This window comes from Cebidichthys violaceus, unplaced genomic scaffold (assembly GCF_023349555.1).
Source record: "Cebidichthys violaceus isolate CVI_PGR_0920_01 unplaced genomic scaffold, fCebVio1.0.p SCAF_2, whole genome shotgun sequence".
Taxonomy (NCBI): domain Eukaryota; kingdom Metazoa; phylum Chordata; class Actinopteri; order Perciformes; family Stichaeidae; genus Cebidichthys; species Cebidichthys violaceus.
In genome coordinates this window covers 21991091-22019013 of record NW_027176372.1, presented here as the reverse complement: position 1 = coordinate 22019013, position 27923 = coordinate 21991091, and the positions used below count along the sequence as shown (strand labels likewise).

General features: G+C 38.5%; 4 protein-coding genes and 1 pseudogene across 7 annotated transcripts; 3 read left to right on the top strand and 2 right to left on the bottom strand.

Moving 5' to 3' along the window:
- Positions 1 to 3667: 3667 nt before the first annotated feature.
- LOC137876021 (signal-regulatory protein beta-2-like) lies at positions 3668 to 6471 on the top strand. The gene is made up of 7 exons (XM_068715560.1): positions 3668 to 3716; positions 3856 to 4179; positions 4307 to 4663; positions 5126 to 5152; positions 5286 to 5423; positions 5544 to 5587; positions 5684 to 6471. Exons 1-7 carry the CDS (start codon positions 3674 to 3676, stop codon positions 5816 to 5818), a joined length of 1068 nt encoding a protein of 355 aa, XP_068571661.1. The 5' UTR covers positions 3668 to 3673; the 3' UTR covers positions 5819 to 6471.
- Positions 6472 to 7514: 1043 nt separating this feature from the next.
- Positions 7515 to 10225, bottom strand: LOC137876020 (immunoglobulin kappa light chain-like). Of its 3 annotated transcripts, XM_068715557.1 has the most exons (6): positions 10149 to 10225; positions 9665 to 10009; positions 9246 to 9581; positions 8526 to 8558; positions 8218 to 8314; positions 7515 to 8063 (listed from the first exon to the last, which is right to left on the bottom strand). In XM_068715557.1, exons 1-5 carry the CDS (start codon positions 10189 to 10191, stop codon positions 8220 to 8222), a joined length of 852 nt encoding a protein of 283 aa, XP_068571658.1. In that variant the 5' UTR covers positions 10192 to 10225; the 3' UTR covers positions 7515 to 8063; positions 8218 to 8219. The 3 variants fall into 3 exon arrangements, with proteins under 3 accessions (XP_068571658.1, XP_068571659.1, XP_068571660.1); XM_068715558.1 differs by lacking the exon at positions 8526 to 8558; XM_068715559.1 differs by lacking the exons at positions 7515 to 8063; positions 8218 to 8314; positions 8526 to 8558 and adding an exon at positions 8620 to 8884.
- A 2912-nt stretch (positions 10226 to 13137) lies between these two features.
- LOC137876019 (uncharacterized) lies at positions 13138 to 15719 on the top strand. The gene is made up of 6 exons (XM_068715556.1): positions 13138 to 13304; positions 13428 to 13757; positions 13941 to 14297; positions 14822 to 14956; positions 15095 to 15138; positions 15223 to 15719. The coding sequence occupies exons 1-6, from the start codon at positions 13262 to 13264 to the stop codon at positions 15355 to 15357; spliced, it is 1044 nt and encodes a 347-aa protein (XP_068571657.1). The 5' UTR covers positions 13138 to 13261; the 3' UTR covers positions 15358 to 15719.
- Positions 15720 to 20093: 4374 nt separating this feature from the next.
- On the top strand, positions 20094 to 22361 carry LOC137876017 (uncharacterized). 2 transcript variants are annotated; one of them, XM_068715552.1, is made up of 6 exons: positions 20094 to 20156; positions 20296 to 20619; positions 20746 to 21102; positions 21239 to 21370; positions 21493 to 21536; positions 21633 to 22361. In XM_068715552.1, exons 1-6 carry the CDS (start codon positions 20114 to 20116, stop codon positions 21765 to 21767), a joined length of 1035 nt encoding a protein of 344 aa, XP_068571653.1. In that variant the 5' UTR covers positions 20094 to 20113; the 3' UTR covers positions 21768 to 22361. The 2 variants fall into 2 exon arrangements, with proteins under 2 accessions (XP_068571653.1, XP_068571652.1); XM_068715551.1 differs by having other exon boundaries at positions 21233 to 21370.
- Positions 22362 to 23378: 1017 nt separating this feature from the next.
- Positions 23379 to 26668, bottom strand: LOC137875957 (immunoglobulin kappa light chain-like; annotated as a pseudogene).
- Positions 26669 to 27923: the final 1255 nt, after the last annotated feature.

The following is a 27923-nucleotide window of genomic DNA, read 5'->3' as shown; positions in this document are numbered from 1 at the left end:
TCTGTGTATCACCGTAAGTCGGGAACAAACACCCTCTCCTTTGAGAAAAGTCTTCAGCGCTGTACTTTGTTCTTTACTGAAGAAATGCTCTCCAGATCTGGTGTAACGGGACCACGCCCCTATTCAGAGTGACATTAATATAACTGATGCTGAAGCAGCATTTGTCGTGTCACAAAGACCTAAAACACGCCTGTTGCTGCCACTAGATCCTCTCAGGATGCTGATTGTTCCGAACCGGAATGGTTTGGACAAAAACGCATTACTTGAAGCCTGACAAGGTGGATTCTTGCGAAAAAATAAGTGGCTTCATAAACAGTTCACACTGGAGCCATTTACTGACACACTGCTTGGCCAAACGGCTGAAGTCCAGTTTTACAGTGATGCCATTGGCTTCAAACACTTTTGTAACTGAACTAAGCCTCAACCATTTTTTGGATGTATTGTTGGCTGGCTTGTTTGCTAATGAAATGCGACATGTATATGAGACAGTAATTTCCTCTTTCAGTGTAGGCTAGTTTTTTTACTTCCTGTGTTTGTGCTAAGCTAGGCTAAACTCATCCTGGAGCTGTATCCAAATGTTGTGATAATTGTCTAAATTTGGCCGTCCAATCAACACTAAGAGGTGAAAAGGAGGACTTTTGAAATAGCATTAGCTACAGCATAGCCTGCTGGTTCTAATGACAGTTGTGGGGAAAGGTGAGACAAAATGTGGCCAAAGCCACAAAGAAAATGTCACTGGTTACAGTGAGAGAAAGAGGCCTCATGAATGTACAATTTGTCATTATGATAAAGTATTGCAATTTTGATCTTCATCTAAATCTTGATGATCTTTCAAACACTCTTAAATAGTTTTGTTTGTTTATCATTTCCTCTTTTTTAACAACAGATACTTTGATTTGTTTTAGCACAAAAAGCACTCGTAAAACCAATAACATTAAGGACAGGCCCATTTAATTAATGATGTTACACTTGTGTGTTTCTCAAGTCTAAATGTCTGCTTTGAAAATTATGTGCACATGAAGACACAAAGTGAGAGGGATCAAATAGACTGTCGGTGGTTTTCACCAGTGAACTGGTGTGCAGCAGTTACACACATACTGAGCATTACATGTTGTAGACACAATTAGTTTCCTTTTTAAAACATATTCAGTGTAAAAACATGTCAGGGGACAACTACTCAATTGAATAAACCCGTCACTCTTTCTGGTCTCACAGCACTTTGTAAATCCCTTCTGCATGTAGCGAGAGCAGCAAGCAAAGCCACATGCAACAGCTACACTGACAGACTGAAGCTGTGGTGGGACACTTTTGCACCATTTGACCAACCTTCAAGGCTGTTTACTCACAACAGACTATTCAACAGGATGTGTAGTGAGGGAAGAGCTACAATAAGCTTCAGCAGACAAACTTATTGTTCTATTTTTACTTGTTGCTGTGCTCATTTAAAGTATAGATACTGTCTATCCTTCATGTCCTTAAGATGCAACCATCTACGACCATATGCATGTGCAATCTTAAAATATCACAGATGCATATTTGCGTGTTTTGTTTTAATCTACAGATTTATTCATCACCTGAGTCTATCGCCGCACCACAGACTTAAACAAGGCTTCCTCACCTATTTGCAGATAATCAGACAAACTTAACTTAAGATCAAGGTTCAAAATTCTGCATTGACAAATAGACCAGAGTGGGTCCAGTGAAGGATTAGCACCTCCCCCTCTGACAGCAATTACAAATGAACAGCACAAAACTGTAAAGGAGTGTGATGGAAAATGATCGGGACATAGCGTGACTGGGTGCGTTTGTCCAACCCTCCTGAACCCTTAACCTACTCCTGTTAGTTGATGTGATATTAATAACAATCATAACAACAAGTGTGTTATTAAAAGGTAAAACATCGTTCAAAACAAGCTTCATGACGATGAAACAGAGTGAGAGAAGAAGGTTTGTATTGACACCTCAGTTTGAGACCCGACCCCAACAATGCTTAAGTTTCCACGCATCATTTGTTTGTCAGTGGTGACTGTGAATGTGTGTCTATTTGTGTCTTTGTGTGTGTGTGAAAGTACAAAGCGTGTTTTGGCTCGTTGTCAACAATATGTAGAACCTGAAGAAGGCCACAAACCACAGCGAGCTGGTTTAACAAATGTGACTGAAGTTTCGGTCCTAAACTATAGATAGACGGTCGTCTTTATAATTTATTTCTTCATACAACTGTCTCGTTGGGAGGAAACCTTAACGCTGTTTTGATCATTTTTATAACGCTGGAGTTTGTGGTGTTGTACTGGGCTGCATTTTAATGTTAGTGTGAAGACGTCAACCACTGTGAATGAAGTGACCCAGGATTGTTTATTCATAATCACCTTGTTATTGATTATATGGTTTTATTTGGGGTCTTGTCCCAGCTTCACACTGGACTGATAACAATATACGGGTCAGAAACTTTAAATCTCCTCCAGGTGAATGTGATCCTGTGAGAGTGGCGCTCTGCTGCTGCCTCTCACCAGCCCCCTGAAAAGAAGTGAGGTGAGAATAGAGGACGGATGGTTGAACCGCCCTCCTCTGTACGCTGTGCTCTTCCTGCTGATGTGACTGACAGGCAGGAGTGGGCGGGTCATCACTGATGATGTGGAGCATCTGAATTGGCTAGCGTGCATAACATTTAACACGTCTTTATCTCTGAGTATCGTGATGACAAATGGATGAATGCATCTTTTCTGCACACAAATCAAACTGAAGATCATAGTGCAGTATGTCTGATTAATTGTTCATCAGAGTGACGGCCAGTGGAAAGAAGCTGTTCCTGTGTCTGGTGGTTTTGTCGTACAGTGCTCTGTAGCGCCTACCAGAGGGGAGGAGTTGGAACAGTCTAACACAGAGGAGCCACTTACTGCAGAAAAGAGAGGACATGTAATATGCTGAATATGTGCACAAACACAAGCACTCAACTGTGTGAAGATTACACAAACAAAGGCTTAAAATGACCGGGACGCTGGGTTGTAAAGCATTTAGAGATTGTTACTCTTCTTTAGACAGCAGGACATGTTAGAGCCATGAGTTAACCACAAAGCTGCTGGATCTCAGTTTTGATGCATAAATGCTACAATCCTTAAATGTGTAAGCTAACACACAAACATAATGAGTGGCAATAATTCAGTCCGGTTCTCTTTTGGAGATACATTCATATTGGACTTGTTTGCAATTTGTCGTTTACATCCATCAGTGGGTTTGGAGAACTAAAATTCTGCACTGCAAACTGGAGCGTTTAAGTTTAAGAGACTTCTATAGTCAGTGAAGCTCTAATGAAAGACGCTTTTGAGTCACACTAAAGGAAATGTAGGATCCAGTGTTTTTGAATACTTTGTTGGTCTTTGTTTAGAATTTTATCTGTCTCTTGTAAGTTCTCTAACTTATTGGGAGTGTAATACTTAATTGCTGGATTCCCCCTTAAATCTTGTTAAGTTGTCATAGTTGTCGTATAGTTGTAGAAACTCACCATGAAACAAAAGTGCGCTGTTGGTGTTGATTCATATTTTTAGGTTGGAAAATAACGACCGGCCAATCAGATTGCTCTGAAACTGATCCCTCCCACTTGACATGATTACATTAAGACACTTCATCTTCTAATTTGATCTGATTTAACTGCAGTCTCAAGAGGATTAACAAGAAAATGATGATCATCTTTTATTTACTGCTGATTCTCAGAGTGGGGCGTAAGTACATGTAGCAATGTCAGATTTACTTCAGATATGTATTTATATCATTGTCATGTTCTTACAGTAATTCAGCAGGACATACCTGATTCTTTCTCTGTCAACAACCACTGAACCGTGTTTCTCTTCACATTTTCAGGATGCACAGATGATCTGATCTTTGAGACAAAGAGTGTTGGACAAGATGTGACTTTGACTTGTCCTCGCAATACAACTCAGGGCATATCATCCTTGTTTTGGATCAGGCTTGTTTCTGGAAACTTACCTGAATTCTTTAAAGGAAAATACACTTTTGATCAAGATGGTGTTAATACGACTCCTCGCATTACAACAAAACAAGGACCTGGAACATTTCTCCTGCATATCCATCAAGCAAAGCTAAGCGATACTGGAGTTTACTACTGTTTAAGAGTGAACACACTCGATGTGATACTTTTGAAAGGAACATTTCTGAGAATTGGAGGTAAACATTTAGAAAAATCAGTTTACATCATTTAATTATCCTACATCTATGTATAAAGATAAAAAACATTTCTTATGTCCTTCAATGCTCACTAAAGCATGGTTATTATCATGTTTGTATTTCTCAGGACCAGAACCTGATATCACTGCCGTCATACAAGAGCGTTTATCTGATCCAGTTCGTCCAGGAGACTCAGTGAGTCTGCAGTGTTCAGTCCTCTCTGACTCTGAGGAGAAGACGTGTCCAGAAGAACAGAGTGTGTACTGGTTCAGAGCCGGATCAGATGGATCTTATCCCAGTGTCATTTATGCACAAAGAAACAACAGTGCTGGATGTGAGAAGAGTCCTGAGGCTCACTCTCCACAGAAATGTGTCTACAGCTTCTCTAAGAACGTCAGCTCCTCTGATGCCGGGACTTATTACTGCGCTGTGGCCACATGTGGAGAGATATTATTTGGAAACAGAACAAAACTGGACATAAAAGGTAAATATCCAGTTTTCTCCCTTTTAGTGCCACCATAATTGCTTTTAATGTTGAAAAATATCATACTCTTTGACAGCATGATATACTATATATTAGTATATTAGATTTTATGACAGCAACATTCCATCGAATGGAAATATTCTAGATATCTTCGGCATCATTTTACACACTGTCATATTTGGTATCTTAATGACAGGATGAAAGGAAATACAGTTCTGTGAGGTTTAACAAGGTTTTTCTGCACATAAGTTATTGATTAACAACCCACTGGCAAGTCAGTGTGGTAAATTAGTTTAATATGAAATGTGCATATTTAAGTGTTAATGAATCTTGATCAGAAGTCAAATAGAAATCCATACAGATTGATTGTAGGGAAATACTTGTGACAAGTAAAATCCTCTTTGGAGGAATTACATTTTCATTTAGTTTTACTAAAAGTCATTGTTTGTGTTCATGTTTCAGAAACCGGCTCGTGGTCCTTTGGTGACGGTACGGTAACGGCAGAATATTTCCATATAAATCAAGATTAATTTAGATCATGTATCATAAAACAATTGTACCATATGCCTTATATCATCTTGTCAAAATGGTTAACTTCAATTATTTGCTCATTTTCATATAGTTTCAGCACTCAACATGTGGGATTTGCAGAAGGCCAACACGGTTCTGATTCTGCTATTTGCAGCTCTGGCTATGAGTCTGATTGTTATTGCCTTCCTGATTTATACCATCAAGATGAAAACTTGTGATCAGTCCAACGGTAATACACGTTTCTAACAGTATCTTGCAAAAGCTAACTTTCCAGAATTAACACAACTGACATGTAAATTAACCTGCAGGGTCTTTCATCCTAAATCTCTGTTTTTATTTTATAACACAGCTGCCGTTGCTGCAACAGTCAGCGGTGAGCACCAAGGTCAGCAGGTAAGGTCTATAAAGAAAAGATCACAATGGAAAAGTTATTGGCATTTTCTTTCCACTCTATAGAAATTAAAATATGCTGTTTTCATATTTATTCAGAGAAATGAGGACATGTTGGTTTATTCTGCACCAACCTTCACCAAGAGGAAAACTGGCAGAGCAGAGAGAAAGAATGTAAAAACAGCAGAGGGAGAGACCGTCTACACTGGTGTCAGGACTTTAATGAAAGATTAACAATCTATCGGTTACAGTCTTTCACTTTGATAACCCTGAAAAATGTTCTACGTTTCATTTTGACACGTTTTAATGACTTTTGTTGATATTCTACAGCATCTCATATCTCTTAATTCTTATTTAATTTTGTGCATTGTTGGCTGTTTGAAAGATTGACCTTCAAAGAGTCAGAGGGTTGAGGAAGGTTTCCATCTGTGTCTTTCGTCTGATGTACAGTTTTAAGGCCGTAAACTTCTCTATGTATCAATGCTAAGGTGTACCGCTTTCAGTCTTTTCAAAGGTTTTCTCTTTTCTTTTATAATGGCATAATTTCATTAAGTCTTTAGTCATAATTTGTTTATTTTGAAAATAACTTTAGTTAGTTGATCTTGTATAAGACAGGGACATTGATTGGTTTTCTTATTAAATGTTTGCAACACAGTAGAAACTAGTACAATACTTTTACAGAAATAAACGGCGACATATATGTTTCATAATTCCTGCAAGTTAAAAGCAATGTGACACAGTCTGTCTTAACCCTAAATTAACTTGAGATCTAAATATTAAAAGTGTTTTAAATTATCAGGGCAAAAGAAAAAACAACTATCAAACCTCTCAACAAAACTATACTGTTTGTCTAAATCTATTTGCAAATAAAGACAATAATTGAATAAGTAATGTGTTGATGTGATTCCTATAAAAATTATTTTAGTATTGACGTTCAGGAATATATCATAACCTTGAGGGTTGTTGTGAAAAAGTTACATTGAGCTAAAGTATATTGTATCAACTGGTTTTATGTTTTTGTAGTATTGTGTATGTTGAAGGAACACAATGGAAACAAGACGTCAGTCACGATGTCTGTGCACAGCGTTCCATTCTAGAGAGATCATCTCAGACCTACGATTAATGTAAATATTTTAGTAACAATGGCAATAATATTTCCGTAAAAAAAATGTCCAGATATAATCCATCCTTTATCGCACTCCATGATCAAAATGTCATCATTGAATAATCTGCTGTTTTAGAATCAATCAAAAATCAAAATTTACAATAATCATTCGGAGGCAAAAATGAATTTATCTGAATTTACCTTAATTAAGCCCAAACTGAATGATTTTTACACAAATTCTACGAATCGCATCAATTATCTGTTCTACGTACACACAAGTATTTTTTTAACCTTTAATTATGCAGGATAGTGCCGTTGAGATTAAAAATCCCTTTTTCAAGAGAGTCTCGGCTGTGGGAAAGTTGACTAAAAGTTCTTCTCTTGCTCCAAACATCTGGGTGCACTCCCCCTCTCTCACCAACGACCCCTAAAGAAAAGCTGCTAACCCCAGACCAGTGCAGTCAGATCAACCTGTGACCAACAGTCCATAACCTGAGAATCACCTTACTGTGTCCAAACTCCTCCTGCACCTTCATCTGCACTACTCCTGTACGCTTTTATTGTCAAATGTATAATTAGCATTCCACTTGCCTCGTTAAAAATGTAGAAAAGCAGCTTTCAAAATATCAGTTGTCCAATTAGAACGCCCATATGTCGATACGGCGGCAGATCAATATTAAACTAATTTAATACATGGTTTAGTGTAATGATAAAAGCAGGATAAGTCCCACTTGCTCACATTGTTTGATGCAAACAGCTTACTTTATTGTGCACACAGGATATTTTTTTAGCAACGTGGATTTTCTCAAGAATGACTGCGGAAGATTTCTGACATAATCCTTTTTTATTTCAACTTTGATTAATGTTTCATGATGCAGTCAATATTCCAAGCTTCAACAGATATATTCATTCTTATTTCAACAAAGCAACATTAGCAAACACAAGTTACTAAGGCTGGAGCATGCTACTCAGGCCACGCAGACATCTCTGAACACACTCAGTGTACGGAGGTGAATATGCGCAGGAACTATTCTGAGACATTCAAATGTCTTTTGTACTCATATGGATTTTGAGTATAATATTTCTGTGTATCTTTGAAGAAACATAATTCCAGCCTTAAATGTAAATAAACAATGCACAACTAATGTTAAGTAAAGATAAAAACATTCACACACACTTTATCCATATAATACATGTTGGCTTTCCAAAATATAACAAAGAACTGAACTGTCTTTTTTTGACAATCAGTGGAATTCACCCAAACAGAAATCAGTGCCGATCGTTGATTCCTTTGACTTGTTTCTCTTCTTCTTCTTCCTTTTCACTGTCGATAGATCCAGTGATGCAGTAGTTCAGTACCTCCGTGTCACCATCCTAAAAATAATAGTTTTAATATTCAGAGCTGTGACAACAAGACCAAGAGTAAATGGTATCAGAGAGGCTTCCTGTAACGTCCTAGATTTTTTATAAACAAGAACATCTGTAGATTCCAGTTATGTTCTTCGTCTTCACAGTTTACTGAACTTACCTTCAGTTCCTTGAGAAAACAAGGATGACAATCACAATCACACAGAGAGCCAGCAGTGTGCCAAGGATGATGTGAACTGGATCCCAATGAATTGTTCCTGAAAGTCATTTAAAAATGTCATTTAACTCTTTACTCCTTGTTTCCATGAAGTCATCCATGACTTTTAGGTGACTCAATGGTAAATAGCTTAAATACTGCAGATTAGTAATATTCAGTTTATCACATGTGTAATTTATCATAATTCGTAACAATAATTTGAATTATGGAATTTCATGAAATAGTTGGGATGATGTCATATGAGTCAATACCTCGATTGGTTTTCAAGTCCAAATCTTGGGCACCTTTCAGGTAAACGTGTGAAGGGAACAATAACAAGTTGTGAGATGATTCATGAATTTAAAGTCATAATTTGCACCATTTTGTCAAGAACAATGTGTAGACTGTTGAAATAATAATCCCCTTCAATCATCACTACGACCCACTAGGAGTGTGTGGTGGTGTCTGTCTCTGCAGAGACTCTGCCCTCTGCCTGGATTTTCTCTTTGCTTCTTGTCTTGCTGTGTTTGTGACGTTGTTGGGCGTCATCAAAGAGCCTTTGAGCCCCATGTCGGGTTGTCAAAAACCACCGCTTTGTCACGATACAGAGGCACAAGCCTCCCTTTAGCATCTGTATGATATGATATGAGAACGGGTTGTTACATCGCTGTGTGTTTCTGTGCTTCAGTGTTCCCCCTGCTCCTCTCTCTCTCCTCTGCTAGCAGACACACAGAGTAACACACAGGGCCGACAGGATGAAGCGTCCACAAATCCGGCAACGCAGCACCTCTGCAGGGTTGTGCGGAGGTGTGGGTGTGTTAATTCATTGTTCAACTTAGCGGTTTATACTATTTAAGGCTAAAAGTTAAGCATTGTTGAGTGCGTGGCCTCTTTGAGTAACTGGTGTGTGCCGTCAAATTCGCTAGATGTTAGAACTTCAATATATGAATATATGAAAATACAATACTTTTAGTATAACTGTAAATACGTACTTGTCTCCACTTTGGTTCCTTCACCAAACAGGATCTCTCCACATGTGGCCACAGCACAGTAGTAAGTCCCAGCATCAGAGGTCTGTATAGTTTTGGACAGACTGTAGACACAACTTCTTCCTTCTTGTTTATCACTGTTATTGTAAATTAATCCTGGATGAGATTCTCCTGATCCAGATCTGAACCAGTACACTCTGTGTTCATCTGGACGCTGGAGTCTGTTTTCTTTGTTCTTGGAGAGAAGTGAACACTGGAGAGTCACCGAGTTGCCCGGCTGGACCGACTCAGTCTCCGGACTTTGTTTCACGTAGAAAGATCTCTGCTGATTTTTAAAGTCTGTGTGATTCACAAAAAGGCAGTTAACATGTGGATTGTTTGACAAAGCAGCGAGAAAAATCACTGAAATGAACATATTTTACCTTTCACAGCCAAAAGTGTTCCATTTATGATTTTCATCGTGTATGTCGATCCTGCTTGACAGAAGTATGTTGCTTCATCTTCTTTGCTTACATTTCTGATGTCAAGAACATATTGATCGTTCACTTTTGTGACTGAGAATCTTGACTTGTTAAATTGTTCTTCAAGTGTTATTGTGTTGTAAATTCCTGCTGCAACAGTTTGGACCATATAGCCAAACTTCAGCTTATACCAGTAAAACAATTTGACTTCATCTTTAAGGAATGTACATGACAGAGTCAAATTATCACCAAGCTCAAGCACAGTCCAAGAGATCTGGTGAGGAACATCTGCAGTTTGAACCAAGGCTGAAGAAAAAGGACAAATACAAACGCAAAACAAAAAGTGACAATCGTAGAATATCTTCAAGAAAGATTGTAACTTTGACTTTTAACAACTTCAACACAGTTAAATCTGAACAATCATAATGTTTAAAGTTATACTTACACACTGTACCCAGAAGAATCAAAGCGGTCAGTGTTCTGATCATTGTGGTAGATATAACCCTTCTGTTGCACAGCGAATGTGTTTCCTGCCAAATGAGAGACGAAGATCAAGAGGTGATGAAGGTTTACAAAGTAGAAGTCACAGTGATTGGCTAAAAAGAAGACATAGCTGTAAATTGACCAAACCCATGATCGTGAACCTTTTAATGAAGTCCAGATGGATTTTTGTTTTACTTCATTGTTAGACCAACTACACTGCATTTCAGGTGAAGAATGCTAGTTTAAAGATAAATATACAAAACAACACTTGGTTAAAAAAAAGATAAGATTGCGTACTCTGCCTCAGGGAGCAAAGGACAAATAGCTTGATTTGTCTTTTACCTTTCCTGCATAAGTGACGCTCAACATGTATTCTGAGTTTCTGTCTGCACCTTTAACAGGCTGTTTACAGCCTTAACCATTCTGACTTTTCTGTAAGAGGCTGGATGTTGCAAAGCTGTCTGACCTGACTAACACAAGACTACCAAAGATCATGTGACTGATGTGTACAGACAACAAACCACGAAAGAAAACTAACTCATAAATTATTGTCATGAATTCATAGGAATTTATTGTTTAAAACTTTTTGCTACATGGGCTTACTAAATTAGTTTCTGTAAAGTCCAATTATTTTTGGGTTAGTTTATCCGTGTGTGTTGGTTATTCATTTGAAAGTGACATGTCAAGACCCTTTATTTAATAATATCTCTATGAATTTGTGATTCTGCAGGACATGGTTTCGGTGTTGTGCAGTGATTATGGTGTAAGTGCATTTTTGTTCAGGAATGTTTGCAAAAATAATATATTGCTAAACATTTAGTGAGGACAACCACTGTCTTTCTAGTCTCACAGCACTTTGTAAAGGCAATTTACATTGAAAACAACAAGCAAAGCCACATGCACCGTGCTACACTGACAGGCGAGCCGTTTCTGCCTTTGACCCACCACTGAAGAGAACAGCCTATGAGTATCAACAGGATATGTAGTGAGGTTTGTGGTGCAAGAGGGGGAAACGCTACTCGAGGCATCAGAAAGTTCATTTTAGTTAAACCACTATACCTGATCGTTTACATTTTGCCTGCCTTATTGTAACTTTTTTGCAATTGGATTGCAGCACATTTGTTTTATTCTGAAGGAGTATCGGTCCGCTACATGCACTGAAACAGACGCATTATATATTTGGGAGTGTTTGTAGCATGAATAACTGACCAGGTGTGGTTTTATAAAAGCCTGCTGCACCATGAAACTGTACTTTCTGTCTTCTGCACTTTGTGTACTTCATAACCCCCCTTGAGACTAAACTGGTGAGAATGAAAGAAAGTAAATGGGGTTTGAAACCACACCTCAGTTTGGCAGCCAAACCACAACCATGCTCAACTTTCCATTCGTTTGTCAGTGGTGATCGTTAATGCTTATCTTTACACACACACACACACACACACACACACACACACACACACACACATGAAAATACAGGGCAGCATACAAATGTATTTTGTATTTTTTTATTTTATTGTTTATTTAACAGGTACAATGCACATTACAGGTTACAGAGATAAAAGATTAGTCGTGGAATTGATTGAATAAACAAACATTTTGATATTACTTGAGCTAATGAACAAAGAGTTTGCAAGTGTTATCTGCTGTTTGATGACTCATGTGCTTTTTACCAACAGATGGCAGTGATGTGAAGATCATTTGTAGCACCATCCATTACTGTAAAGTCTCAATAGACAAACACTAAATGTGAAAGAACACAAAAAACAGACGAGGGCTGAAGTTTGCTTACGTAGAGTACCAACTAATTCCAACCAGTAATTTGACATCCATCCATCATTCAATCTGCAACTCTTAGCTACTGCATCTGTTTAGTGACAGGGAGGTGTGTGTGTGTGTGTGTGTGTGGAGCCACAGTCCTCTGTAGCTCTGTGACATGCTGCATTCTAAGCCCGCCTACTTTTTAGCGGTCCAATCAAACTCGGAGGATTTGAATTAAATCTTTCTTGTAACTGTACACGGCTCAAATATTGCGTTTCACTGCAGAACATGTCACAGTACAGAAGCTAAAGACGCTCCAACTTCTGTTTCACAGGGACTTGTAACTTCCTTAATGTTGTCTTTATTATTAACAATCTTGACCAGCACTGGAAACATATTGGGAGAAAACACAAGCAGCCCACGCTGACAGATCACATGTCATGATGTGGTACATCTGAGGCCGTTGCCTCGACATTTTTGAGGAGGTACACCTCAGCTAGCAGCAGTTAGGGATTTTATATATCTTAACTTTCAGTAACTTACATGCCGTTATTGCCAAAAACAACAGTTTGGATGCCCATGAATTGTCTTAGGCAAGTTTATGTCCTTCAAAGGAAAAAAATAAAAAAATTCAGGCACCAGACCCCAAAACTACTCTTGCCACTTAGTAGCTCTATAGAACTAGAGCCTTAAAAGAAGATCGCGCTTCAACTATACATGAACGGCAACATGAACATGTGCCGTTCATGTTGCATGTAGAAATGAAATGAAGCTTACATCTTGTCACGGTGTAAACATTTTCTTTGCCTTTATTTTTAACTCAATATTCCCAAACCTCAGCAAGGTGTTTTAGTTACTTATTCATAATGTAGTTGCCAAGCAAAGATATTGGTGAGATAAATAATTCTGTCTTGAGATTGTTTGTTTATGGGCCAATCTGCAGGTGGAAATCCTTAATAAATGACGTTGAGCAATGGTAATGTGAAGCGTGGGAAATGAGTTCCCTTTGAGGTCAAATTACTTCAGGGCCATGAGAAACTTGCCTGCTTTGTTGTTGTTGATTCTTCACAGGAAAATTGTTGTGAACAAAGTATGTATAACGTGAGATGGCAAACACATGAAACACTAGCAACACAAGTTGGAAAGTTTTGGTTGATACATTTCCACTGTGGTAGTAGAGTGAAGAGCCGACATCAAGAGAGGCCAATCAGATTGCTCTGACATTAATCCCTCCCACTTTATATGATTCTATGAAGGTGAATCATCTTCGGATACGATCTAAATTAACTACAGTCCTTCATGTGAAAAGAAAAGAAAATGATGATCATATTTTTCATTCTGCTCGTGCTGAAAATGGGACGTAAGTATTCAAGTCACATTTACTCCAGATACATATTTTAAAATGACATCTTCATGCAGTAATATAGAGGAGATATATGAATGATCGCTGTTATTAATTACTCTTTTTTCATTTTATTTTCAGGATGCAACAAAGATGGGATCTTTGAGACAAAGACTGTTGGTGTTGGACAAAATGTCACTCTAACATGTGACCGCCGGCATTCTTGGCAATCAACGTACTTATTCTGGATCAGGCTTGTTTCTGAAACCTTCCCTGAAATATTAGGAGGAACAATAGCCCATGATTACGACGTTGTTAAGGAGACTCGTCACATTACAGCAAAACAAGAACCTGGAAAATTTGTCCTGTATATTAACAAAACACAGTTGAGCGATACTGCAGTCTACTACTGTATGAAAGTGAGCTTCAGCACCATGACATTCTCAAAAGGAATATTTCTGAGAATTAAAGGTAAAAACAGCAACAGAAATCATTCATGTTGTATAACAGCAATGTTACGTATTTGAATCTTTTGTTACGCTGCATATTCAGTTGGTTGTAGAGATTGTAAAACCCTCTGAAATTTAATTAAATAATGTATCAGCATTGAATTGAGTATGACATGTTAAACATTTGTTGTTTTTGATTTCTCAGGACCAGAACCTGATATCACTGCCGTCACTCAAGACTTTCCATCTGATCCAGTCCGTCCAGGAGACTCAGTGACTCTGCAGTGTTCAGTCCTCTCTGTCTCTGAGAAGAAGACGTGTCCAGAAGAACACACTGTGTCCTGGTTTAAAGCCGGATCAGATGGATCTCATCACAGTGTCATTTATGCACAAAGAAACAACAGTGCTGGATGTGAGAAGAGTCCTGAGGCTCACTCTCCACAGAAATGTGTCTACAGCTTCTCTAAGAACGTCGGCTCCTCTGATGCCGGGACTTATTACTGCGCTGTGGCCACATGTGGAGAGATATTATTTGGAAACGGAATAGAACTGGAAGTTGAAGGTAACTATCACTTCTGTTAAACTTCTTTTCCCCCTTTTATTGCCACCTTACATGCTTTGAATGTTGGAAAATCATCTTTCTCCACATTATTTGACAGCACTACTGTATATTCTGTAATAGCTTGTTTTAACCCAAGAGTGTGTTTTTATGGCTGCACCATTCCATCAAATGGAGATATTCTTAATTTCTTGGGCATCATTTGAAACATGTTTCTCGCAATTCATCATTTTTGGTATCTTCACATCTTAATGACAGGATGAAAGAAAATAAGGCTCTGTAGGTTTTAACAATGTTTTGCTGTAGATCATAAGTTATTAATTATCAACCCACTGGCAAGTCAGTGTGGTAAATTAGTTTAATATGAAATGTGCATATTTAAGTGTTAATGAATCTTGACCAGAAGTCAAATAGAAATCAATACAGATTGATTGTAGGGAAATACTTGTGACAAGTAAAATCCTCTTTGGAGGAATTACATTTTCATTTAGTTTTACTAAAAGTCATTGTTTGTGTTCATGTTTCAGAAACCGGCTCGTGGTCCTTTGGTGACGGTACATTTCTGGTCCTGCTGTGTGCTGTCTTTACTATTAGTGTGAATGTTGCAGCCGTCCTCATTTACGCCATCAAGAAAAACAAGTGTGATTATTGCAACAATGAAGGTAATACAAGTTAAATCTCTGCATCCCACACACACATGAATATATGTATTTATATTTCATCATTAGTGTTGTAACAAACTACTGCATCCGTATCTATTTGTATCTCTTTATATTCTCTTTGTTTATTTCATATTTTAGCTGCTGTTTCCCTGCTTGAAAATGTTGCAAAAAGGAATTTAAAGGTAAGATCAACTTATCCATAAACACTTAAGATGCATCTTTTTTGGTATTTGTCATCTTACATAATGTTCAATACATTTCCACAGAGAAATGAAGACACATGGATTTATTCTGCTGTCGTCTTTACCGCGATTAAATCTGGCAGAGGTGGAACGAGGGACGCAGAAACAACGGAGAGAGAGAGGATCTATGCTGCTGTTAAGGCTTTTGGGTTGGATTAGCATGTTAAGTGGACTGATTGAGATCAGTTGGTACCGTGTGTGATAGCTGATTGTTCTTTTTAAAGTTAAAGGCTGTTGTATGTGGCTATTATGTAATATTTAGCATTTCATGTATATCTGGATTAAATGTTGTGTTTTAGACCGTCCCACTGATACTTTACTGTCACACACACTTAGTCTTTGTCAAATGAATTACTTCTAGTCCTCTACTCTGTCATCTTTACCGTGATAAAACATGAGCATAGACTTTGTTTCACAGAGAAAGATTTCTACTGATTACGATCTGCATGATTCAGTTAAAAAGAAATGAAAAGGAGTTATCATGTAAATAATTTCTATGACATAAAAACGTGGCACAAACACTGAGTGTTCCCTTTTGTTGCTGTGAACCATGAGTTGTTAAATTGCTCACTAACTGTCATTCTCCCAAAAACTATTGCAACGACTGGTTGGACCACATATCCAAGATACTGCTTGTACCAGTTTGAATCAGATCTGAAGAAAAGAGATCGGTCTGATTGACTGCATGTGTGTACGCTAAGGTCACGATGTGCAGCAATATTATGATTTTAATCACATGCACACAGGTGACACAACACACCTTCTCTGACAGTTTCTTCCGGTTTCCATGGTCCTTTACTGGTCAACAGAAGAATAAAGCCTTCAGTGCTGTTCTTTGTTCTTCTTTCACTGAGGAAATACTCTCCAGATCTGATGTAACGTTAGCATAGGGGCGAAATCTGATTGGATAAAAGCTCTGCTTAAAACAAGCTGTGCTGGAGGCAGCGCAACTGAGGAAGACAGTAGCTATGCAATGAGATAATAAGCTAATGGAAAACATATTTAGAATACATGTAGTGAATTTATGAAAAATAATTAAATTATAAAATAGCTATAACTTTGTGATTCTGTCTATGCCAGCAGAGAAGGCTTTGCACACACCTAAAACATACCTGTTGCTGCCACTAGATCCTCTCAGGATGCTGATTGGTCCGAACCACAATGCATAACTTGAAGCCTGACAAGGTGGATTCTTGAACAAATCAGTGGCTTAATGAGCCGTTTTTACACACTGGAGCCATTTACTGACCAACAACTGCTCGGCCCAACGGCTGAAGTCCAGTTTTACAGTGATCCTGCTTCACGCACTTTCGTAACTAAACTAATCCTGTATGATTTTTTTGGATGTATTGTTGGCTAGCTTGTTTGCTAATGACATGCAACATATAAATGAGACAGTATTTTTTTCTCTTTCAGTGAAGGCTAGCTGTTTTACTTCCTGTGTTTGTGCTAAGCTAGGCTAAACTCATCCTGGAGCTGGAATCAAATCTTTTGATAATTGTCTAAATTTGTCCGTCCAATCAACACTAAGAGGTGAAGAGGAGGACTTTTGAAATAGCATTAGCTACAGCATAGCCTGCTGGTTCTAATGACAGTTGTGGGGAAAGTTGAGACGAAATGTGGCCAAAGCCACAAAGAAAATGTCACTGGTTACAGTGAGAGAAAGAGGCCTCATGAATGTACAATTTGTCATTATGATAAAGTATTGCAATTTTGATCTTCATCTAAATCTTGATGATCTTTCAAACACTCTTAAATAGTTTTTATCATTTTCTCTTTTTTAATAACAGATACTTTGATTTGTTTTAGCACAAAAAGCACTAGTAAAACCAATAACATTAAGGACAGGCCCATTTAATTAATGAAGTTACACTTGTGTGTTTTTCAAATCTAAATTTCTGCTTTGAAAGTTATGTGCACATGAAGACACAAAGTGAGAGGGATCAAATAGACTGTCGGTGGTTTTCACCAGTGAACTGATGTGCAGCAGTTACACACATACTGAGCATTACATGTTGTAGACACAATTAGTTTCCTTTTTAAAACATATTCAGTGTAAAAACATGTCAGGGGACAACTACTCAATTGAATAAACCCGTCACTCTTTCTGGTCTCACAGCACTTTGTAAATCCCTTCTGCATGTAGCGAGAGCAGCAAGCAAAGCCACATGCAACAGCTACACTGACAGACTGAAGCTGTGGTGGGACACTTTTGCACCATTTGACCAACCTTCAAGGCTGTTTACTCACATCAGACTATTCAACAGGATGTGTAGTGAGGGAAGAGCTACAATAAGCTTCAGCAGACAAACTTATTGTTCTATTTTTACTTGTTGCTGTGCTCATTTAAAGTATAGATACTGTCTATCCTTCATGTTCTTAAGATGCAACCATCTACGACCATATGCATGGTCAATCTTAAAATATCACAGATGCATATTTGCGTGTTTTGTTTTAATCTACAGATTTATTCATCACCTGAGTCTATCACCACACCGCAGACTTAAACAAGGCTTCCTCACCTATTTGGAGATAATCAGACAAACTTAACTTAAGATCAAGGTTCAAAATTCTATATCGACAAATAGACCAGAGTGGGTCCAGTGAAGGATTAGCACCTCCCCCTCTGACAGCAATTACAAATGAACAGCACAAAACTGCAGAGGAGTGTGATGGAAAATGATCGGGACATAGCGTGACTGGGTGCGTTTGTCCGACCCTCCTGAACCCTTAACCTACTCCTGTTAGTTGATGTGACATTATTAACAATCATAACAACAAGTGTGTTATTAAAAGGTAAACATCGTTCAAAACGAGCTTCATGAGGCTGAAACAGAGTGAGAGAAGAAGGTTTGTATCGACACCTCAGTTTGAGGCCCGACCCCAACAATGCTTAAGTTTCCACGCATCATTTGTTTGTCAGTGGTGACTGTGAATGTGTGTCTATTTGTGTCTGTGTGTGTGTGTGTGTGTGTGTGTGTGTGTGTGTGTGTGTGTGTGTGTGTGTGTGTGTGTGTGTGTGTGTGTGTGTGTGTGAGAAAGTACAAAGAGTGTTTTGGCTCATTGTCAACAATATGTAGAACCTGATGAAGGCCACAAACCACAGCGAGCTGGTTTAACAAATGTGACTGAAGTTTCGGTCCTAAACTGTAGATAGACGGTCGTCTTTATAATTTACTTCTTCATACAACTGTCTCGTTGGGAGGAAACCTTAACGCTGTTTTGATCATTATTATAACGCTGGAGTTTGTGGTGTTGTACTGGGCTGCATTTTAATGTTAGTGTGAAGACGTCAACCACTGTGAATGAAGTGACCCAGGATTGTTTATTCATAATCACCTTGTTATTGATTATATGGTTTTATTTGGGGTTTTGTCCCAGGTTCACACTGGACTGATAACAATATACGGGTCAGAAACTTTAAATCTCCTCCAGGTGAATGTGATCCTGTGAGAGTGGCGCTCTGCTGCTGCCTCTCACCAGCCCCCTGAAAAGAAGTGAGGTGAGAATAGAGGACGGATGGTTGAACCGCCCTCCTCTGTACGCTGTGCTCTTCCTGCTGATGTGACTGACAGGCAGGAGTGGGCGGGTCATCACTGATGATGTGGAGCATCTGAATTGGCTAGCGTGCATAACATTTAACACGTCTCTATCTCTGTGTATCGTGATGACAAATGGATGAATGCATCTTTTCTGCACACAAATCAAACTGGAGATCATAGTGCAGTATGTCTGATTAATTGTTCGTCAGAGTGACGGCCAGTGGAAAGAAGCTGTTCCTGTGTCTGGTGGTTTTGTCGTACAGTGCTCTGTAGCGCCTACCAGAGGGGAGGAGTTGGAACAGTCTAACACAGAGGAGCCACTTACTGCAGAAAAGAGAGGACATGTAATATGCTGAATATGTGCACAAACACAAGCACTCAACTGTGTGAAGATTACACAAACAAAGGCTTAAAATGACCGGGACGCTGGATTGTAAAGCGTTTAGAGATTGTCACTCTTCTTTAGACAGCAGGACATGTTAGAGTCATGAGTTAACCACAAAGCTGCTGGATCTCAGTTTTGATGCATAAATGCTACAATCCTTAAATGTGTAAGCTAACACACAAACATAATGAGTGGCAGTAATTCAGTCCGGTTCTCTTTTGGAGATACATTCATATTGGACTTGTTTGCAATTTGTCATTTACATCCATCAGTGGGTTTGGAGAACTAAAATTCTGCATTGCAAACTGGAGCGTTTAAGTTTAAGAGACTTCTATAGTCAGTGAAGCTCTAATGAAAGACGCTTTTGAGTCGCACTAAAGGAAATGTAGGATCCAGTGTTTTTGGATACTTTGTTGGTCTTTGTTTAGAATTTTATCCATCTCTTGTAAGTTCTCTAACTTTTTGGGAATGTAATACTTAATTGTTGGATTCCCCCTTAAATCTTGTTAAGTTGTCATTTTAATGATCTTAACCTTAAAGTCTTTATTGTTGCCTAACTTTAACCACACCTTAATCATGAGAGGAGGACATGGCTTAGTTTATTCTGTACAGAGATCATATCTCACCCCATGAATCAATGCAGCAGCAATCTAGTTTAGGGTTTCTAGAAACCAGGCTACACCGCTCATAAATATGGTACAAGAGTGAATGAAAAATACTTTTTAACCAGATTTTTTCTGGATAAATGTGGTTCACATTAGTATCAAATCAAATCATGTCATATTTACTCTCTGTGTCAGTTGTAGAAACTCACCATGAAACAAAAGTGCGCTGTTGGTGTTGATTCATATTTTTAGGTTGGAAAATAACGACCGGCCAATCAGATTGCTCTGAAACTGATCCCTCCCACTTGACATGATTACATTAAGACACTTCATCTTCTAATTTGATCTGAGTTAACTGCAGTCTCAAGAGGATTAACAAGAAAATGATGATCATCTTTTATTTACTGCTGATTCTCAGAGTGGGGCGTAAGTACATGTAGCAATGTCAGATTTACTTCAGATATGTATTTATATCATTGTCATGTTCTTACAGTAATTCAGCAGGACATACCTGATTCTTTCTCTGTCAACAACCACTGAACCGTGTTTCTCTTCACATTTTCAGGATGCACAGATGATCTGATCTTTGAGACAAAGAGTGTTGGACAAGATGTGACTTTGACTTGTCCTCGCAATACAACTCAGGGCATATCAACCTTGTTTTGGATCAGGCTTGTTTCTGGAAACTTACCTGAATTCTTTAAAGGAACATACACTTTTGATGAAGATAGTGTTAATACGACTCCTCGCATTACAACAAAACAAGAACCTGGAACATTTCTCCTGCATATTCATCAAGCAAAGCAAAGCGATACTGGAGTTTACTACTGTTTAAGAGTGAACACACTCGATGTGATACTTTTGAATGGAACATTTCTGAGAATTAGAGGTAAACATTTATAAAAATCAGTTTACATCATTTAATTATCCTACATGTATGTATAAAGATAAAAACATTTCTTAAGTACTTCAATGCTCACTAAAGCATGGTTATTATCATGTTTGTATTTCTCAGGACCAGAACCTAATATCACTGCCGTCATACAAGAGCGTTCATCTGATCCAGTCCATCCAGGAGACTCAGTGAGTCTGCAGTGTTCAGTCCTCTCTGACTCTGAGAAGAAGACGTGTCCAGAAGAACAGAGTGTGTACTGGTTCAGAGCCGGATCAGATGGATCTTATCCCAGTGTCATTTATGCACAAAGAAACAACAGTGCTGGATGTGAGAAGAGTCCTGAGGCTCACTCTCCACAGAAATGTGTCTACAGCTTCTCTAAGAACGTCGGCTTCTCTGATGCCGGGACTTATTACTGCGCTGTGGCCACATGTGGAGAGATATTATTTGGAAACGGAACAAAACTGGAAGTTGAAGGTAACGGCAGAATATTTCCATATCAATCAAGATTCATTTAGATCATGTATCACAAAGCAATTGTACCATATGCCTTATATAATCTTTTAAAATAGTTGTTAACTTCAATTATTTGCTCATTTTCACATAGTTTCAGCACTCAACATGTGGGATTTGCAGAAGGCCAACACGGTTCTGATTCTGCTATTTGCAGCTCTGGCTATGAGTCTGATTGTTATTGCCTTCCTGATTTATACCATCAAGATGAAAACTTGTGATCAGTCCAACGGTAATACACGTTTCTAACAGTATCTTGCAAAAGCTAACTTTCCGGAATTAACACAACTGACATGTGTAAATTAACCTGCAGGGTCTTTCATCCTAAATCTCTGTTTTTATTTTATAACACAGCTGCTGTTGCTGCAACAGCCAGCGGTGAGCACCAAGGTCAGCAGGTAAGGTCTATAAAGAAAAGAGTACAATGGAAAAGTTATTGGCATTTTCTTTCCACTCTATAGAAATTAAAATATGCTGTTTTCATATTTATTCAGAGAAATGAGGACATGTTGGTTTATTCTGCACCAACCTTCACCAAGAGGAAAACTGGCAGAGCAGAGAGAAAGAATGTAAAAACAGCAGAGGGAGAGACCGTCTACACTGGTGTCAGGACTTTAATGAAAGATTAACAATCTATTGGTTACAGTCTTTCACTTTGATAACCTGAAAAATGTTCTACGTTTCATTTTGACACGTTTTAATGACTTTTGTTGATATTCTACACCATCTCATATCTCTTAATTCTTGTTTAATTTTGTGCATTGTTGACTGTTTGAAAGATTGACCTTCAAAGAGTCTGAGGGTTGAGGAAGGTTTCCATCTGTGTCTTTTGTCTGATGTGCAGTTTTAAGACTGTAAACTTCTCTATGTATCAATGCTAAGGTGTACCGCTTTCAGTCTTTTCAAAGGTTTTCTCTTTTCTTTTATAATGGCATAATTTCATTAAGTGTTCAGTCATAATTTGTTTATTTTGAAAATAACTTTAGTTAGTTGATCTTGTATAAGACAGGGACATTGAATGGTTTTCTTATTAAATTTTTGCAGCACAGTAGAAACTAGTACTTTTACAGAAATAAACCACAACATATATGTTTTATAATTCCTGCAAATTAAAAGCAATGTGACATACAGTCAGTCTTAACCCTAAATAAACTTGAGATCTAAATATTAAAAGTGTTTTAAATAATCAGGGCAAAAGAAAAAACAACTATCAAACCTCTCAACAAAACTATACTGTGTGTCTAAATCTATTTGCAAATAAAGACCGTAATTGAATAAGTAATGTGTTGATGTGATTCCTATAAAAATTATTTTAGTATTGACGTTCAGGTATATATCATAATCTTGAGGGTTGTTGTGAAAAAGTTACATTGAGCTGAAGTATATTGTATCAACTGGTGTCATGTTTTTGTAGTATTGTGTATGTTGAAGGAACACAATGGAAACAAGACGTCAGTCACGATGTCTGTGCACAGCGTTCCATTCTAGAGAGATCATCTCAGACCTACGATTAATGTAAATATTTTAGTAACAGTGACAATAATATTTCCGTAAAACAAATGTCCAGATATTAACCATCCTTTATCGCACTCCATGATCAAAATGTCATCATTGAATAATCTGCCCTCTTAGAATCGTCAAATGCCAACGTGCTGTGCGTCATCATATCAATTATCTGTTCTACGTACACACAAGTATTTTTTTAAACTTTAATTATGCAGGATAGTGCCGTTGAGATTAAAAATCCCTTTTTCATGAGAGTCTCGGCTGTGGGAAAGTTGACTAAAAGTTCTTCTCTTGCTCCAAACATCTGGGTGCACTCCCCCTCTCTCACCAACGACCCCTAAAGAAAAGCTGCTAACCCCAGACCAGTGCAGTCAGATCAACCTGTGACCAACAGTCCATAACCTGAGAATCACCTTACTGTGTCCAAACTCCTCCTGCACCTTCATCTGCACTACTCCTGTACGCTTTTATTGTCAAATGTATAATTAGCATTCCACTTGCCTCGTTAAAAATGTAGAAAAGCAGCTTTCAAAATATCAGTTGTCCAATTAGAATGCCCATATGTCGATACGGCAGCAGATCAATATTAAACTAATTTAATACATGGTTTAGTGTAGTGATAAAAGCAGGATAAGTCGCACTTGCTCACATTGTTTGATGCAAACAGCTTACTTTATTGTGCACACAGGATATTTTTTAGCAACGTGGATTTTCTCAAGAATGACTGCGGAAGATTTCTGACATAATCCTTTTTTATTTCAACTTTGATTAATGTTTCATGATGCAGTCAATATTCCAAGCTTCAACAGATATATTCATTCTTATTTCAACAAAGCAACATTAGCAAACACAAGTTACTAAGGCTGGAGCATGCTACTCAGGCCACGCAGACATCTCTGAACACACTCAGTGTACGGAGGCGAATATGCGCAGGAACTATTCTGAGACGTTCACGTGTCTTTTGTACTCATATGGATTTTGAGTATAATATTTCTGTGTATCTTTGAAGAAACATAATTCCAGCCTTAAATGTAAATAAACAATGCACAACTAATGTTAAGTAAAGATAAAAACATTCACACACACTTTATCCATATAATACATGTTGGCTTTCCAAAATATAACAAAGAGCTGAACTGTCTTTTTTTGACAATCAGTGGAATTCACCCAAACAGAAATCAGTGCCGATCATTGATTCCTTTGACTTGTTTCTCTTCTTCTTCTTCCTTTTCACTGTCGATAGATCTAGTGATGCAGTAGTGCAGTACCTCTGTGTCACCATCCTAAAAATAATAGTTTTAATATTCAGAGCTGTGACAACAAGACCAAGAGTAAATGGTATCAGAGAGGCTTCCTGTAACGTCCTGGATTTTTTATAAACAAGGACATCTGTAGATTCCAGTTATGTTCTTCGTCTTCACAGTTTACTGAACTTACCTTCAGTTCCTTGAGAAAACAAGGATGACAATCACAATCACACAGAGAGCCAGCAGTGTGCCAAGGATGATGTGAACTGGATCCCAATGAATTGTTCCTGAAAGTCATTTAAAAATGTCATTTAACTCTTTACTCCTTGTTTCCATGAAGTCATCCATGACTTTTAGGTGACTCACTGGTAAATAGCTTAAATACTGCAGATTAGTAATATTCAGTTTATCAAATGTGTAATTTATCATAATTCGTAACAATAAAATGAATTATAGAATTTCATGAAATAGTTGGGATGATGTCATATGAGTCAAGACCTCTATTGGTTTTGAAGTCCAAATCTTGGGCACCTTTTGTCACACCTGTATGTCAAGTTGGGTTTTTGTCCTGTCTCCACGTTTGTTTTGTGACTTCCTGTTTTATTTTGGAAATTAATTCTCCTCTCGTGTCAGGTTCCTTGCCCTTCCTCATGTGTCACCAGTCTGATTGTCTTCCCTGATTCCTGATTGTCTCCACCTGTTCCCCCACTTCCCTCATGTGTACTTATAGTCTGCGTCTCCCCTTGTCCTGTGCCACTGTGTCATGTCCTTTTGCCTTGCACACCTGCCTTATGTTATCAGCAAGTCCAAGCCTTAGTATTGTCTATCCCGTTCTTGTTTCTCGTTTCTTGTTTCTAGTTTCCTCTGTAAGAGCGACCTTGTTTTGCATTTTGCCATTTTGATCATTCAGCTCTTTGAGTTGAATCAGAGTTTTTTTATTTGTAGTATTATACCTTCCTTGCGAAGTGATTTTTGGTTTGGCTTTTGCCGTTTTAACTTTACTGCTCTTTGAGTTAAATCGGAGTTTTTAGTTCTGCTTTGTTAGTTTTTTTTCCTGCCTCGCTAAAAGAGGTTTTGTTTCCAGGGATTTCCCTGAGCCTTTTTGTTGGAAATAAAAGATCGTCAGTTGAACCTTAACGCCTGCGTCCGAGTCCTCATCAAGAGATCCCTCCGTGACACCTTTCAGGTAAACGTGTGAAGGGAACAATAACAAGTTGTGAGATGATTCATGAATTTAAAGTCATAATTTGCACCATTTTGTCAAGAACAATGTGTAGACTGTTGAAATAATAATCCCCTTCAATCATCACTACGACCCACTAGGAGTGTGTGGTGGTGTCTGTCTCTGCAGAGACTCTGCCCTCTGCCTGGATTTTCTCTTTGCTTTTTGTCTTGCTGTGTTTGTGACGTTGTTGGGCGTCATCAAAGAGCCTTTGAGCCCCATGTCGGGTTGTCAAAAACCACCGCTTTGTCACAATACAGAGGCACAAGCCTCCCTTTAGCATCTGTATGATATGATATGAGAACGGGTTGTTACATCGCTGTGTGTTTCTGTGCTTCAGTGTTCCCCCTGCTCCTCTCTCTCTCCTCTGCTAGCAGACACACAGAGTAACACACAGGGCCGACAGGATGAAGCGTCCACAAATCCGGCAACGCAGCACCTCTGCAGGGTTGTGCGGAGGTGTGGGTGTGTTAATTCATTGTACAACTTAGCGGTTTATACTATTTAAGGCTAAAAGTTAAGCATTGTTGAGTGCGTGGCCTCTTTGAGTAACAGGTGTGCCGTCAAATTCGCTAGATGTTAGAACTTCAATATATGAAAATACAATACTTTTAGTATAACTGTAAATACATACTTGTCTCCACTTTGGTTCCTTCACCAAACAGGATCTCTCCACATGTGGCCACAGCACAGTAGTAAGTCCCAGCATCAGAGGTCTGTATAGTTTTGGACAGACTGTAGACACAACTTCTTTCTTCTTGTTCATCACTGTGAGTGTAAATGAATCCTGGATGAGATTCTCCTGATCCAGATCTGAACCAGTACACACTGTGTTCACCTGGACACTGGACTCTGTTTTCTTTGTTCTTGGAGAGAAGTGAACACTGGAGAGTCACAGAGTCGCCCGGCTGGACCGACTCAGTGTCCGGACTTTGTTTCACGTAGTAAGATCTCTGCTGATTATGATCTGCATGATTCAGATAAAAATGTGTTAATAAGAATTAATAATTAAAATTATCAAACGTGGCAAAAAGACTTAGAGAGAAATATATTTTACCTTTCACAACCAAGAAGGTGCCATTAACCGAACTGTGTGAATATCTTGATCCAATGAGACAGAAGTATGTCGCTTCGTCCTCTTTGCTGATATTTCTGATGGTAAGAAAATACTGACTGCTCTGTGGCGTTGAAACGTGGGTTGTTAAATTCCTCACTAACTGTCATTTTGCCAAGAACAACAGAAGCGACCTGTTGGACCATATATCCAAGAGGCTGCTTGTACCAGTAAAATGATTTGTCTTTCGTCTCAGAAACTGAACACTGCAACGTAACATTTCCACCAAGATCAACCAAAGTCAAAGAGAGCTGGTGAGGAACCTCTGCAGCTTGAATCAGATCTGAAGAAAAGAGACAGAATGAAAGCACAAGATAAGTAAACAGGTAAAGTATGAACCCTTCCAAAGATGAATACATGGTCGTGTCTTTCTCAAAGTAGTTAAGAATTGCACTTACACAATGTACAAAGTAGAATCAAAGCAGACAGTCCTCCGATCATTGTGGTACAGCACTCTTGTCTTGCACTACTGATGACACACGACCAAATGGAAGCTGTAGTCACTGGGTGATTGAGGTTTACAAAGTACAATGATTGGCTGAAACATAGAAAATGACCGTCCCCCTTCAAGTTTAAACCTTTGATCTATTTTCATTAGATAGGACATCTACATGTTGAGTATTTGTTGTGTTTTCAAAGCAGTGTCGTTATTCAGACTGCATGACTAAATGTATTGTTTCTCTGATAACCATTTTTTGTGTGTTTTTGGCCTATTTAGGAGCAAGTACTGAAAGTCTTTCAACAGCAAAATCAGTCACATTGACTGCATGTGTGTATTTAAAGGTCACGATGTGCAGAAATGTTGGATTTTAATCGCATGCACAGGTGACACAATCCACACTTTCTATTTGTTTTTTGCAGGAAATTTCCATAACTTAAATTAACCTGGAGTGGCAGCTGGTTTGTTACAGCAGGTGATTGGATGAACCATCTGTGTATCACCGTCAGTCGGGAACAAACACACTCTCCTTTGAGAAAAATCTTCAGCGCTGTACTTTGTTCTTTACTGAAGAAATACTCTCCAGATCTGATGTAACGGGACCACGCCCCTATTCAGAATGACATTAATATAACTGATGCTAAAGCAGCATTTGTCGTGTCACAAAGACCTGAAACACGCCCATGGCTGCCACTAGATCCTCTCAGGATGCTGATTGGTCCGAACCAGAATGGTTTGGACAAAAACGCATTACTTGAAGCCTGACAAGGTGGATTCTTGAACAAATCAGTGGCTTAATGAGCCGTTTTTACACACTGGAGCCATTTACTGACCAACAACTGCTCGGCCCAACGGCTGAAGTCCAGTTTTACAGTGATCCTGCTTCACGCACTTTCGTAACTAAACTAATCCTGTATGATTTTTTTGGATGTATTGTTGGCTAGCTTGTTTGCTAATGACATGCAACATATAAATGAGACAGTATTTTTTTCTCTTTCAGTGAAGGCTAGCTGTTTTACTTCCTGTGTTTGTGCTAAGCTAGGCTAAACTCATCCTGGAGCTGGAATCAAATCTTTTGATAATTGTCTAAATTTGTCCGTCCAATCAACACTAAGAGGTGAAGAGGAGGACTTTTGAAATGGCATTAGCTACAGCATAGCCTGCTGGTTCTAATGAGAGTTGTGGGGAAAGTTGAGACGAAATGTGGCCAAAGCCACAAAGAAAATGTCACTGGTTACAGTGAGAGAAAGAGGCCTC